At 41.7% G+C, this 16,293-nt stretch overlaps 1 protein-coding gene across 2 annotated transcripts; it reads right to left on the bottom strand.

Annotated features, from left to right (window-relative positions):
• Window positions 1-2,415: 2,415 nt before the first annotated feature.
• On the bottom strand, window positions 2,416-4,341 carry LOC116914284 (sperm motility kinase-like). Of its 2 annotated transcripts, XM_032918509.1 has the most exons (2): window positions 3,120-4,341; window positions 2,416-3,038 (listed from the first exon to the last, which is right to left on the bottom strand). In XM_032918509.1, exons 1-2 carry the CDS (start codon window positions 4,339-4,341, stop codon window positions 2,416-2,418), a joined length of 1,845 nt encoding a protein of 614 aa, XP_032774400.1. The 2 variants fall into 2 exon arrangements, with proteins under 2 accessions (XP_032774400.1, XP_032774399.1); XM_032918508.1 differs by having other exon boundaries at window positions 2,416-4,341.
• Window positions 4,342-16,293: the final 11,952 nt, after the last annotated feature.

The raw sequence follows: 16,293 nt of genomic DNA, 5'->3' as shown, positions 1-16,293 counted from the left end.
TGCTGACTGATCTACTCTTCTTGCACAACAAACAGTCAGGGAAACCTGCTGGGTGTTCCTGAGAGCAGGACATCGTTTACTTCCCGTGACGCTTCCAGTGCAGGTGGCTGATGATGCTACTTCCTTCTCTTTTGCTACTTCTCTGCATATCATCAGGGACCTCTTACATCAAAGAGACCTGAAAACAAGGGGTGTTTGAAAGCTCACCAAGTGTTAGCCAATCACGCCTTCCCTTTGTCTTGAGCAAAGGAGCACCCCTGTGTTCTCACTTTCCATCTAGTGCATAGGGCTTCAGGAGCATCTGCTGCCCTATGCACCATGCAGATGTAGCTGGTCTCAGGCTCTGTCCCTTGTTGAGTGTGAGATCAAGAATCCTTTGGTAGCTGAAGCACAGGGTCATAGGGCAAACACCCCATAAAGGCACTTGACTTGATGCCCGAAGACGCAAATGCAGTGACAGCAACATCCCTACAGGGCATCAGAGAGAAAACAGCTTTGATCTTATTCGATGCTGTTGAAAATAAGAAAGGCAGGGCATAGGTGAGTATGGGAGTAAGGAGGAGTACAGATCTGACCATTTAGTTCTCTGAGTTTCCTCAGGTGTGGGGGGTGGCAGGAGACCATAAGCCCTGCAAAGGAAGGCCCCTGTCACCAGACCAGAGGGCCTTAGTTGTTTCTCCATCCACACGTGCTTATCCATGGTCATGCTTGGAAGCAACTCCAGCTCAGACTTCAAGTATCCGATGTTCCAGACTTGCCCTTGTCTCCACTCAAACACCATGGTGGGCTTCACCATGCCTGATCTGAGATGCCCTGCCATAGTGTGCACTGTGGCGTGTTCGACATCACATTTTTCCTATGAAGCAATAGAAGAGGTTAATGTTTCAGATGAGGGTGTAGACAAGAGAACTGATTTGTAGGGGTTACTATAGTAACAGGAAATCTATTACTTTGTTTATAATGCAGATTCTCACCTTTTCATGCAAATTTCACTAGCAGCAACACTGACAAAGAACTTTTGAAATCGTGTGTGTGTGTGTGTGTGTGTGTGTGTGTGTGTGTGTGTGTTCCTGTCTGTCCAGATATCATGTGCAGAAGCGTTCACACAGATGACTCAGGCTGCACCGCACCAGTCACGCTCACCAATGGGTTGAGTTGTGAAGGTTTCTGAATCTTGGTGGGTTAGATGCAAGCTGTCTAAGAAGCCAGGGTGGTTTTGAGAGCTGGATCATAAGCAAGAGACTCACCTGTTACTGTAAACTCTTCCTTCCGTTATGAGTGCTAGATGGACCATCCATGCACCATCCTCGCTCTGTTTCTGGCTCCAATCTGGTCAGCAACAGTTATGTTGCACATAGAGGTCAGGCACTCTGAGGTCCTTCACTGCTTCCACTGCCCATTGTTTCCTCTAAGGTCTCACAGGTCCATCTGGAGACCGGCAGCTGATGATCTCGCCATGCCTGGAAAGTCCTGTAAGGCTTGTGTTCTTGATGATGACGTGCCTGCCATGGTAACCTTGTTTTCGGCATTTCTAGGTCCTATGAAGCACCTCAGTTGGCAGGCACAATTAGGGAACCAGCAGCCATCATGAAAACCAACCTAGAAGTGTAAGGAAAATCAAGAGCTTAGACCTTCCTCCCAGAACCCTTTCTCAGCCCTCAGGTCTCAGGGCATCTGGGAAGGGTGTGACATCACCCAGACACACACTATCAATCTGCAGACAGAAAGAGTTGTCCATTCGTTTCAGACTGTGATGTAGATGAATTCTGACTGACACCCAACCACGGGAACTTCCTGGCTGTCTGCTGTGCCTGTCTGCGCGCTCAGCAAATTCATCTTCGTGCTCTGGTATCTTGCAGGGAGCTCTGTGCCTCCAAGTGCTCTGTAAAAGGACACAAAATGGGGACACTTAGGAGAAAACTTCAGGACACTCATGCTTGGCTCTGCTGGCACTGTGCTGCCATGGGACCTCAAGTTCATTCCTCCCCAGTGTTCCACTGATCCTTTCAGCCACTCTCTTCCAGCATTCCCACTGAGGCTCCAGACACTCTCCTCTGCCCTCTCCATGTGGTTTAGGTCCTCAAAGGATGCAGTCGCACTGGATTGTCTGTGCGAACTTGTGTTATCACAAACCCTTAATATGTATATTCTTATAACCCATTTATTTCAAAACATACCATTTATTAGTAAATAGTTCCATGAAATGCTGCCAAAGCTAGAGACCTCAATCCATTCCCCAGGACAGATATAGTGTAAAGACATAAATGACTCTGGCTAGTTAACCTCCATGCACATAGAGTAAATAAATATTTTTTCTTTAAAAAGTGACACTATTTAAAATATGAAAGCCTAAGGGTAGAGGTGTACTGTAGCCTGCACACCTACCTGTTACCACGACTGCCTCCACGGCTCCTTCTACTTCATAGGTGGGACTCTCTTGCTGGCTGGGTGTACCTTCTTTTGGATCGGTAGACAGCAACATAAACTCCCCAGTCCTTTTAGAAAGCCACTCTTCAAGGTCTTCCAGACTCGCCTTCTAAAGGGGGCCCTGGGTGGAGTCTGACTCCTGCCACGGAGCCGTTCCCGAGGAGCACGTGGGGAGGATGGGATGGACTCTCTTTCTTTTATAGCAGGACCCTCACCCTTGGTCGTCATGGTGGAGAATGTTGGTGTTTTCTCTTGTAAGTTCCTGCTGTCCACTGCTCCAGCTGTAAGCACATTATGGAGCTGTGCCGTGAGCTGGTCCTCCTGAAGGGAGTTTGGTGGAACAGCCGTGTTAAGCTTTCCACTCGGTATGATGGTGCTCTTATATTGGTCTTCTTCCTGGGAGGCATGATAAGACTGTAAGAACGCCTTCCTCTTTGAATAGGTAGAGCCATATTTGAATGCACTCATGAATGATTGGGAGGAGAAGTTTGTCAGTGATGTATCTGAAGAATCTCTTTCCAAGCTACCTTCCGAGCTGTCCCTGCTTTCTGTTTTTCCACAGGTACTCCTCATGTCGAGAGACTTGTGAAGCCGTGGGGAGTTTCTTGGAACTGGCCTTGTATTCTTCTTGAGGCAGTTCAAGGTAGGTGGCATAGTGTGCCTCACTATAGTTCTTTTCCCCTTGTTAAGACTTTCTGATTTGTTGAAGCAGTTCAAGTTAGGTGGCATAGTGTGCCTCATTGTAGTTCTTTTTCCCTTGTTAAGACTTTCTGATTCATTGGACGAATAGACGGTTGTAAGGGTAGGCTCACTGGATCCCCTACTCAGAGCTGTCTGGTTTTCCATGGATGACCCTGTGCTTTTCAAAGTTTGAGCACTCTGTGTGGGATGAGACTTTTTGATGGACTTGTCTTCCGAGCATGCCTTCTGTTTGAGCATTAAGTAAGTAGCCATTACCTGGTCAAACTTTTGCTCCCTCAAGCTTTCCCTTATTTGACCTTGCTCGTACCCCATGTCGCCCATCATGACCAGTATAGTGGGGTCAGGGTGGCTGTCAGTGTTTCCTCCCAATGAACTGGGAGAAGCTTCATTCTCATTCTTAAGCCAGTTAAATCTTAAAATTTCATTGGCTCTTGGCCTTTCCCCAGGGTTGACAGATAGCAATTTGGATATTACATCCCAGAGTTCTCGTGAGAGTCTGAAGTTCATGGAGTACTTTCCTGCCAAGATTCTCTCCCTTATTGCTTCATAGGTAAATCCCTCGAATGGGAGGCACCCTGTAGCCATATAGTAGAGAACAACTCCCAAGCTCCAGACGTCGATTGCCTGGCCATCGTATCCTTTAAAATCAAATAGTTCTGGAGCACAGTAAGGGAGGGTCCCACATAATGTTATTAACTTCTGACCCACAACTATCTTGGTGCTCAATCCGAAATCGCTCAGTTTTACGTTTCCTTTGTGGTCCAATAAAATGTTTTCTGGTTTTATATCCCTATGGACGATCCCTCTCTGGTGACAGTACTGGAGAGCTAAAACCATCTGTCTAAACAGTCTGTTGCACTCCTCCTCGGGTAAGTATCCAAAGTCCACAATTCTCGTCAGCAGCTCTCCTCCTACCGCGTGCTCCAGGACGATGAAAATGTTTTTGTTGGTGTCAACTATGTGTAAAAGTTTAATGATATGGGGGTGGTCGAGGGATTTCATGATTTCAATTTCAGTTTTGACCATGTTTCTTTTCTTGCTTTTGGGGAGAACTTTTATAGCTACCTTTGTATGGGTGAGGAGATGGGTAGCAAGTTTGACCTCCCCAAATGCCCCCTGGCCAAGGCTTGCTAGTATTTTGTAATGATCTGTTAAGGCATCTTCCTGAAAGGGGCTGGACCTGAGGTCCTGACACACTTTCCACCTCTTCATCTTTGTCGATTGTCCACACCAACTAGTGATGCAAGATAAAAGTGAGTGAAAGTGAGTCTAATAGAAACATTTATAGCCTTCAATTCCTTCACTGATGCAAACAAAATGATGATCCAAATAATCTAATCATGTATGTCAAACTCATAGAAATATAAGAACAAGCCAAATCCAAAAGAATTAGAATTCCAGTTCAGAATATGAATTGAGGAACTGGAGACTAAAGTAATGCAAGGACCAATGTAGCTCTTTTAGTTTGGAATTCATAGCTGTGATTAGATGCCAGGACTAAGGCAACTCTTATAAAGGATAACATTTCGTTGGAGCTGGCTTACAGGTGCAGAGGTTCAGTCCATTACCACCAACGTAAGAACATGGCAGCATCTAGGCAGACATGGAGCAAGAGGAGCTGAGGGTCCTACATCTTCATCAGAAGGTTGCTATGAAAAGACTGACTCTAGTAGTCAGCCAGGAGTAGGACATCAAAAGCCACCTGGACAGTGACACACTTCATCCTACATGGTGACACCCGTTAATAGTTCCACTCCCTGGGCCAAGTATATTCAAATTGCTCCGGTAACAATTTCTTTATTTTAAGAATAAATATAGCTGATGTAATCTTAACCAAAATAACTTGTAGAAGTGGGAAGATATGCATTCATCACATCAGAGAGAAGAAATTCAGATAAACAATCACTAGGGAAGTTTTACAAACTTTCCAGTGAAATGGAAAAATCTTGAAGAAATTGATGAACCTCTAAACACACATGAAACTACCAACTAAGAACTAAGAAGAGGGAACACATCTAAACTGAAAGTTTGTAAGCACCAGAGGCAGTCGATGGCAAGGAGGAACAGTGCTCTCTGGGCACAGTAGGGCAGTTACACATAAGATCTTACAGCATTGTGACCTGCTCAGGCTCAAGTCAGTCAAAAGCTCAGCATGAAGAGGGGAGGTGGACAAGAAATCACACACCTAGCTGATGAGCTCGTCAAAATTGATAGCTGACAGGGAGCTACCAATTTTAAGGGTGTGGCCCCTGAAGAGTTTGGGCAGACCACTCTTCTGTGGAAGGACACATATCTAAGAGCCTAAGGACAAGAGAAACTACTTGATGGTCAGAAACTAAACAAAATGAAAGACCCAAATCTGAACTGTAAGAAAATCTGTGTGGAGGATCTAGAAGGAGGGGAAATAGTAAATATGACCAAAAATATCATGCAAAATTCTCACAATTTCAAATTTCAAACAAAAATCAACAAAATTGACATTGTAATTTAAAAGAATCTCTTAACAGCAATAGCAACAAAAAAAAAGCCAGACCAGAAAAACTCATTTGTGATTTCTATCAAATCTTTTTAAAAAAAAATCCCACGCCAATGATTCTCAGACTATTCATTAAAATAGAAAGGAGAAGGAATCTATAGAGTTATCCTTTGAGCCCGAATCAATCAGATACTGAATCCAAGTGGTTACAGTAAGAAGAGAAAAGTATAATGAACACTTGTGAACACAGAAACAACAATCCTTCCTGTGCTTAATACCTCATAGAGAATTCAAGAGCATCTAATAAGACCAAACTTCGTGATCAAGATGGGTCATCCAGTCACACTTGTGGTGCAAAACCCACCAACTGATTAACAATAATGCATAGAAACAGAAGGACAAGATTCACATGCTCAGCTGAAATGTAAAATTGCCTTTTAAAAAGAGCATGGATCTGGAAATCACCCTATCAAGTCCCACACAGATATTGACTCCCAAGTGTTGAAGCATAGGTAGGGGAAGGAGCCTGCAGTAAAAGAAATTGATTAGGAATGTGAAGGAGAAAGAAGGAGGTAAGGGGTACCCGTTGTCAGAGTAGCTGAATATTATCAAAGTACATTATGTGCATTTACAGTAATGTTTTGGTGAAATGTCTTATATATTCTTAATGTTTATTAACAAAAATTCTAAAAAGTAAATGAAAGTCAACTAAAAAGTGTACGCAAAAAGGACAAATTGAAGATAATGAAGAAATGAAATTATGTAAAAATGAATGTCTAAAATCAAAGACAAATTAAAGAAAGTAAAATGGAAAACAAAAACCAGTACCAGCAAACCTCAAGAAGTAACAGATAAAGGGCTTACCGGGGCAAATCCAAATGTAACCAGAATCGGAGTACAAAAGTTCACCAGTATCCGAGTCCAAACCTTTGCCAGAATCCAAGTCCAAAACGTTCACCAGTATCCGAGTCCAAACCTTTGCCAGAATCCGAGTCCAAAACCTTCACCAGTATCCTAGTCCAAACCTTTGCCAGAATCCGAGTCCAAAATGTTTACCAGTATCCGAGTCCAAACCTTTGCCAAAATCCAAGTCCAAAATGCCACCAGTATCCGAGTCCAAAATTTTCACCAAAGTCCAAGTCTCACAAATCACCACCAACCTGCTCTCCGCACTAAAAGGACAGCAACCAGCCTTGGGCAGTGCATTATATAGGCAGGTGTCTGCCATCTGTCACAATGGTTCTTTGTGAGGTCAGAGCAATGAGGGATGGGCACTCTCCTGCCTCAGAGGACTGTATTAGCTACTCTGCAGTTACTGCTACCAAATGCCTAACCAGGAGCAATGTAATGGCTCATTTTGGCTCCCACGTTAGGGAACACGGAAAGCATGGTATACCATGTTAACATGTGGTTGTTCATGCTGTACTGCTGGTCAATCCATGTCCAATGCCAGGTCATAACACTGCTTCCTAGACCAAGGGCCCATCTCCTAAAAGCTCCCCATGACAGTATCACCAGCTAGATACCACGTGATCAGACACAATTTTTTTTTTTATTAACTTGAATATTTCTTATATACATTTTGAAAGTGTTATTCCTTTCCGGTTTTCGGGCAAACATCCCCTCCCCCCCCTTCCTTATGGGTGTTCCCCCTCCCACACTCCCCCATTGCCGCCCTCCCCCCAACAGTCTAGTTCACTGGGGGTTCAGTATTAACAGGACCCAGGGCTTCCCCTTCCACTGGTGCTCTTACTAGGATATTCATTGCTACAGACACAATTTTATAGGCAATTTTTTTTTTAAATGCAGACCACAGCAAGGACTGTCTCCGCTTTAAAGGATATAGAAACAGCAATATGGATAATGATAATATAGGCCCCAAAGCTTTAAGCTTCACTGGGTATAGATTCTAATATTTACCAGTAAGCAAGGGAACCTAGAGGATGCTCCAATGTCCTTTGTCAGTAGCACCAAAAACACTGTGCTAACAACTGGCTGTTACACATCAATGTTCAAGTAGTCATTCCTTTGGCCATACTTGCCCTCCAAAGTATGCCCCTGTCATTGTCCTTCTGTGACAAAATACCCTTTCTCAAATACCCTAGGACAAGTTTCTAAAGTATGTGGGACTGTGACAAAGGGAGTTTTGTTATGGCCTACCCAAAACCTCTTATTAGATTTCACATCAGAGACAGAGAACTCCAGGAGACAGAGGGCAGCCATCTACAGGATGATCAAGAAAGAAGGTCAGCCTAGAATCCTACAGACAGCAAAAGCTGTACGCAGTCTTCAAATGTCAAATCTCATCCTGTTCTACAAGAAATTGCCTTAGACTGGGAAATTTATGAACAAAAGTAATTCAATTCTTGTACTTCTGGAGATTGATAAGTTAAAGACAGGATTTTCAGTACGTTTGATCTATATTAAGTGCCAGGATATATGAGAGTTGCTTTCTTGCTCTAACATGTCATTTTGTTGGGATTTCTTACATGATTCTGGGAAGCCTAAACTCTCAATTCTTTGTTTTTCATGTATATATATATATATATATACATGAAAAAATTATATACATACTAAATATGTATATATAATGTAAAAATTCCTCCTCTCCATCCCCCCTCTATGAGGGTTAAGGTTAGCATTAGTGTTAGTGTTAGGGTTAAGATTTAACATCCCTCCTGCTTTAGCATTCTCCTTTTTGGGGAATCAAGACCCAACAGGACCAAGCATATCCCCTACCACTAGGCCAGACAAAACAGTCCTCTGCTCCACATGTAGTAAGGAACAGATCATGTAAGCTCTTTGTTTATGCCTTAGTCCCTGGGAGCTCTGAAGGGTCTGGTAGTTGATACTGTTGTTCTTCCTATGGTTTCGAAATCCCCTTCAGCTCCTTCAGTCCTTCCCCTAACTCTTCCATAGAGGTCCCCTAGCTCAGTCCAATGTTTTCTGTGTCTACATCTGTGTCAGGTGATTGTAGAGCCCCTCAGAGGACAGCCATGTCAGACCCTTGTCTGAAAGCATAACATGGCATCTGCAATAGTGTCAGGGTTTGGTGTCGTGCCCTGTTCTATAGGGGACACATTCTGTCATGATGCTGAACCCCCTTGGTTGGCACCACAAAGGCCCCAAATAGAACTGAAGACTCAACATAGATTTGGAGGGACACATGTTCCAACATCAAGTGCCACATACTAGAGCTGGTTACTATTAGATGTGCGGTGCCTGAGGAAAGTCATTACAGTCCCACTGACAGACATCAAGCAGGATCTCAAAGACAAAGTAGAAAGGCCTTATATAAGTTCTCAGGATACACCAGTTACTAAAGTTGTCATACTTAGATGAGGAAGCTCCAGTAGCAGGGTATGATATTTGCCTGAAAATAATTGATATGAATGTTTTAAGGGCTAATAGACACTTTAGGCAGACACACAGCAGGTGAATTCTGAGAGAGATAGTATCTTGTCTGAGAGTGAATGGGGTCCTTTTTATAAGCACTAGGAAATATGATCTAGCCTTGTCTCCTGGGAAGTTAGTTTGGCATATTTCTTGAATAATTAGGAGGACAGAGAACACTGTTTTCTGACTTGGTTTGCTTTGTTTTCTGAAACCAACCATTGGGTAAGGGACCCAGGGCTATTTGAGTTAGGTCCTAAATGCTTGTAAATTGCATCACAAATACTGTCCTCCTTCAAGGGGGCAAGGAGATGAACATGGATCTGGAAATCACCCTAGCAATCAAGTCCTACACAGATATTGACACCCAAGTGGTGAAGCCTAGGTATGGGAAGGGGCCTTCAGTAAGAGGAATTGATTAGGAATGTGAAGGAGAAAGAAGGAGGTAGGGGTACCCGTTGTCAGAGTAGCTGAATATTATCAAAGTACATTATGTGCATATACAATAATGTTTTGCTGAAATGTCTTACTATATATCCTTAATGTTTATTAACAAACTCTAAAAAGTAAATGAAAGGCAATGAAAATGTGTACGCAGAAAAGGACAAATTGAAGATAATTAATGAAGAAATGAAATTATGTAAAAATGAATGTCTGAAATCAAAGACAAATTAAAGAAAGTAAAATGAAAAACAAAAACCAGTACCAGCAAACCTCAAGAAGTAACTGATAAGGGGCTTACCCGGGCAAATCCAAATGTAACCAGAATCCGAGTCCAAACCTTTGCCAGAATCCGAGTCCAAAATGTTCACCAGTATCTGAGTCCAAACCTTTGCCAAAATCCAAGTCCAAAACCTTCACCAGTATCCGAGTCCAAACCTTTGCCAGAATCCGAGTCCAAAATGTTTACCAGTATCCGAGTCCAAACCTTTGCCAAAATCCAAGTCCAAAATGCCACCAGTATCCGAGTCCAAAATTTTCACCAAAGTCCAAGTCTCACAAATCACCACCAACCCGCTCTCCGCACTAAAAGGACAGCAACCAGCCTTGGGCAGTGCATTATATAGGCAGGTGTCTGCCATCTGTCACAATGGTTCTTTGTGAGGTCAGAGCAATGAGGGATGGGCACTCTCCTGCCTCAGAGGACTGTATTAGCTACTCTGCAGTTACTGCTACCAAATGCCTAACCAGGAGCAATGTAATGGCTCATTTTGGCTCCCACGTTAGGGAACACGGAAAGCATGGTATACCATGTTAACATGTGGTTGTTCATGCTGTACTGCTGGTCAATCTATGTCCAATGCCAGGTCATAACACTGCTTCATAGACCAAGGGCCCATCTCCTAAAAGCTCCCATGACAGTATCACCAGCTAGATACCACGTGATCAGACACAATTTTATAGGCAATTTTTTTTAAATGCAGACCACAGCAAGGACTGTCTCCGCTTTAAAGGATATAGAAACAGCAATATGGATAATGATAATACAGACCCCAAAGCTTTAAGCTTCACTGGGTATAGACTCTAATATTTACCAGTAAGCAAGGGAACCTAGAGGATGCTCCAATGTCCTTTGTCAGTAGCACCAAAAACACTGTGCTAACAACTGGCTGTTACACATCAATGTTCAAGTAGTCATTCCTTTGGCCATACTTGCCCTCCAAAGTATGCCCCTGTCATTGTCCTTCTGTGACAAAATACCCTTTCTCAAATACCCTAGGACAAGTTTCTAAAGTATGTGGGTCTGTGACGAATGGAGTTTTGTTATATCCTACCCTAAAGACGCATTAGATTTCTCATCAGAGACAGAGAAGCCCAGGAGACAGAAGGCAGTCATTTACAGGATGATCAAGAAAGAAGGTCAGCCTAGAATCCTACAGACAGCAAAAGTTGTAGGCATGGGAGACAGACAGTCTTCAAATGTCAAATCTCATCCTGCTCTACAACAAATTGCCTTGGACTGGGAAATTTATCAACAAAAGTAATTGAATTCTTTTCCTTCTGGAGATTGGTAAGTTCAAGACAGGATTTTCAGTATGTTTGATCTATATTAAGTGCCAGGATATATAAGAACTGCTTTCTTGCTCTAACATGCAATTTTGTTGTGATTTCTTACACGGTCCTGGGAAAGGCTAATCTCTCTTTCAATTCTTTGTTTTTCATATATACATATATATACATATATATACATATATATCTATATATATATGAAAAATGATATACATACTATATATGTATGGATAATGTAAAAATTCTTCCACTCCCTCCCCCCTCTAAGAGGGTTATAGTTAGCATTAGTATTAGTGTTAGGGTTAAGATTTAACATCCCTCCTGCTTTAGCTTTCTCCTTTCTCAGGGCATCAAGCCTCCACAGGATCAAGCACATACCCTACCACTGAGGCCAGACAAAACTGTCTTCTGCTACACATGTAGTAAGGACCAGATCATGTAAGCTCTTCGTTTTTGCCTTAGTCCCTATTTGTGGTAGTTGATACTGTTGTTCTTCCTATGGTTTTGAAATCCCCTTCAGCTTCTTCAGTCCTTCCCCTAACTCTTCCATAGAGGTCCCCTAGCTCAGTCCAATGTTTGCTATAAGTGTCTGCATCTGTGTCAGGTGATTGTATAGCCCCTCAGAGGGCAGCCAAATCAGACCCATGTCTGTAAACAAACATGGCATCTGCAATAGTGTCAGGGTTTGGTGTCGTGCCCTGTTCTATAGGGGACACATTCTGTCATGATGCTGAACCCCCTTGGTTGGCACCACAAAGGCCCCAAATAGAACTGAAGACTCAACATAGATTTGGAGGGACACATGTTCCAACATCAAGTGCCACATACTAGAGCTGGTTACTATTAGATGTGCGGTGCCTGAGGAAAGTCATTACAGTCCCACTGACAGACATCAAGCAGGATCTCAAAGACAAAGTAGAAAGGCCTTATATAAGTTCTCAGGATACACCAGTTACTAAAGTTGTCATACATTTAGATGAGGGAAGCTCCAGTAGCAGGGTATGATATTTGCCTGAAAATAATTGATATGAATGTTTTAAGGGCTAATAGACACTTTAGGCAGACACACAGCAGGTGAATTCTGAGAGAGATAGTATCTTGTCTGAGAGTGAATGGGGTCCTTTTATAAGCACTAGAAATATGATCTAGCCTTGTCTCCTGGGAAGTTAGTTTGGCATATTTCTTGAATAATTAGGAGGACAGAGAACACTGTTTTCTGACTTGGTTTGCTTTGTTTTCTGAAACCAACCATTGGGTAAGGGACCCAGGGCTATTTGAGTTAGGTCCTAAATGCTTGTAAATTGCATCACAAATACTGTCCTCCTTCAAGGGGGCAAGGAGATGAACATGGATCTGGAAATCACCCTAACAAGCAAGTCCTACACAGATATTGACTCTCACGTGTTGAAGCATAGGTGGCGGAACGGGCCTGCAGTAAAAGAAATTGATTAGGAATATGCAGAAGTAAGAAGGAGATAGAACATTTCATTGTAAACCAAAAACAATATACCTTCTTCTCAAAACCTCATGGTACGTTCTCCAAAACTGAACATATAATCAGTCACAAAACAAACCTCAACAGATACAAGAAGATGGAAATAATCCTCTGCATCCTATCAGACCACCACTGACTAAGACTGGTCTTCACTGACAATAAAAGTCACAGATAGCCCACATACACATGGAAATTGAACAATGCTCTACTCAATGATAATTTGATCCAATAAGAAATAAAGAAAGATATTAAAGACTTCTTAGAATTTGATGAACATGAAAGCACAATATACCCAATCTTATGGACCACAAAGAAAACAGTGCTTAAAGGAAAACTCACAGCTCTGTGTGCTTCCAAAAAGAAACAGTAGACAGCATACACTAGCAGCTTCACAGCACACCTAAAAGCTCTGGAAGAAAAAGAAGCAAATACACCCAAGAGGAGTGGAAGGCAGGAAATAGTCAAACTTAGGGCTGAAATGAACCAAATAGAACCAAAAAGAACTATACAAAGAATCAACAAAATTGAAGACTGGTTCTTAGAGAAAATCAACCAGATTGATAAACCCTTAGCTAGACTAAGGAGAGGGCACAGAGAGAGTATCCAAATCAACAAAACCAGAATGAAAAGTAGACATAACAACAGAATGTGAGGAAATTCATAATACCATCAGATCCTACTACGAAAGCCTATATTCAACAAAATTGGAAAATCTGGATGAAATGCATAATTTTCTAGACTCATACCATGCAACAGAGTTAAATCAGAATCAGATAAACCATCTAAACAATCCCATAACTCCTAAAGAAATAGAAGCAGTTATTAAAAGTCTTCCAATGAAAATAAGCCGAGGACCAGATGGGTTTAGTGGAGAATTCTCTCAGACCTTCATAGAAGACCTAATATCAATAGTGTCCAAACTATTTCACAAAATTGAAATAGAAGGAATACCAGCTAATTCCTTCTATGAAGCCACAATTACTCTTATACCTAAACCACACAAGGATCCAACAAAGAAAGAGAACTTCAGACCAATTTCACTTATGAATATCGATGCCAAAACACTTAATAAAATTCTCACCAACTGAATCCAAGAACAAATACATCAAAACGATCAACCATCATGACCAAGTAGACTTCATCCCAGGGATACATGGATGGTACAATATATGGAAATCCATTAACTTAATCTACAATATAAAGAAACTCAACAAAACAAACTACAGGATCATCTCATTAGATGCTGAGAAACCATTTGACAAAATTCAACACACCTTCATGTTAAAAGTCTTGGAAAGATCAGGAATTCAAGGCCCATACTTAAACATAGTAAAAGCAATATACACCAAACTAGTAGCCAATATCAAATTAAATGCAGAGAAACTTGAAGCAATCTCACTAAAATCTGGGACTAGACGATGCTGCCCACTCTCTCCCTACCTATTCAATATAGTACTCGAAATCCTAGCCAGAGCAATCAGACAACAAAAGGAGTTCAAAGGGATACAAATTGGAAAGGAAGAAATCAAAATATCACTATTTGAAGATAATATGATAGTATACTTAAGTGACCCCAAAAATTCCACCAGAGAACTATAAACAACTTCAGCACAGTTACTCAATATAAAATTAACTCAAACAAATCACTAGCTTTCCTCTACTCAAAGGATAACAGGCTGAGAAAGAAATTAGGGAAATGATAACCTTCACAATAGTCACAAATTATATAAAATACCTTAGTTTTGCTCTAACCAAGGAAGTGAAAAATTTGTATGATAAGAAATTCAAATCTCTGAAGAAAGAAATCGAAGAAGATCTCAGAAGATGGAGAGATCTCGTATGCTCATGGATTGGCAGGATTAATATTGCAAAAATGGCCATTTTGCCAAAAGGAATCTGCAGATTCAATGCAATCCACTTTCAAAATTGTAGGTCAAATATTCATATGGTTAGTAAGAGAAATTTGCATTTGGAATAACAAAAATCCTAGGATAGCCAAATCTATCCTTAACAAAGAACTTCTGGGGGAATCACCATCCCTTACCTCAAGATGTATTACAGAGCCATAGTGATTAAAAACTGTATGGTATTGGTACAGAGACAGGCTGGTACAGAGACAGGCAGGTAGATCAGTGGAATAAAACTGAAGACCCAGAAATGAACCCACACACCTATGATTGCTTGATCTTTGACAAAGGAGCTAAAACCATCCAGTGGAAAAAAGATAGCATTTTCAACAAATGATTCTGGTTCAACTGGAAGTCAGCATGTAGAAGAATGCAAATTGACCCATTCTTATTGCCCTGTACAATTCTCAAGTCCTCATGGATCAAGGACCTCCACATAAAACCAGATACACTCAAACTAACAGAAGAAACATGGGCAAGAGCCTTGATAACATGGGCAATGGGGAAAATTTCCTGAACAGAACACCAATGGCTAATCTAAGATCAACAATAGACAAAAGGAACCTCATAAAATTGCAAAGATCCTTTAAGGTAAAGGACATTATCAATAGTACAGAATAGCAACCAACAGATTGGGAAAATATCTTTATCAATCCTACATATGATAGTTCTAATATCCTATATATATATATATATATATATATATATATATATATATATGAAGAACTCAAGAAGTTAGACTCCAGAGAATCAAGTAACCCTATTAAGACATCTAGTACATACCTAAACAAAGAATTCTCAGCTGAAGAATATCTAATGACTGAGAAACACCTAAAGAAATGTTCTTTACCATTAGTCCTCAGGGAAATGCAACTCAAAACAACCCTGAGATTTCACCTCACACCAGCGAGAATGGCTAAGACCAAAAACTCAGGTGACAACAGATGCTGGCAAGGATGTGGAGAAAGAGGAACACTCCTCCATTGTTGGTGGGATTGCAGACTGGTACAACCATTCTGGAAATCAGTCTGGAGGTTCCTCAGAAAATTGGACATTGAACTACCTGAGGAACCAGGTATATCACTTCTGGGCATATACCCAAAAGATGCCCCAATGTATAACAAAGGCACGTGCTCCACTATGTTCATAGCAGTCTTATTTATAATAGCCAGAAGCTGGAAAGAACCCAGAATCCCTTCAACAGAGGAATGGATACAGAAAATGTGGTTCATCTACACAATGGAGTACAATTCAGCTATCAAAAACAACGACTTCATGAAATTCATAGGCAAATGGATGGAACTAGAAAATATCATCCTGAGTGAGGTAATGCAATCACACACACACACACACAAAAAAAACCCCACACATGGTATGCACTCACTGACAAGTGGATATTAGCTCCAATGTTCAGATTACCAAAGATACCATCCACAGAGCACGTGAAGCTCAAGAAGAAGGTCGACCAAAGTGTGGATGCTTCAGTCCTTCTTAAAAGGGGAACAGAAAAAGTCATAGGAGATTTGGAGACAAAGTTTGGAGCAGAGACTGAAGGAATGACCATCCAGAGCCTGTCCCACCTGGGCATCTAGCCCATATACAAACAGCCACCAAACCCAGACAATATTGCTGATGCCAAGAAGTGCATGCTGTCAGCAGCCTGATATAGCTGTCTCCTGAGAGGCTCTGCCAGAGCATGACAAGTATGGAGGAGAATGTTCGCAGCCAGTCATTCAACTGAGAATGGGGTCCCTATTGGAGGAGTTGGAGAATGGATTTAAAGAGCTGAAGGGTTTGAAACCCCGTAAGAACAACAATACCAACCAACCAGAGCTCTCGGGGACTAAACCAGCACCCAAAGAGAACTCATGGACAGACCCATG

Source organism: Rattus rattus, chromosome 13 (assembly GCF_011064425.1).
Source record: "Rattus rattus isolate New Zealand chromosome 13, Rrattus_CSIRO_v1, whole genome shotgun sequence".
Taxonomy (NCBI): Eukaryota; Metazoa; Chordata; class Mammalia; order Rodentia; family Muridae; genus Rattus; species Rattus rattus.
Note: the sequence above shows the minus strand (reverse complement) of the source record. Positions and strands in the feature narration are given on the sequence as shown.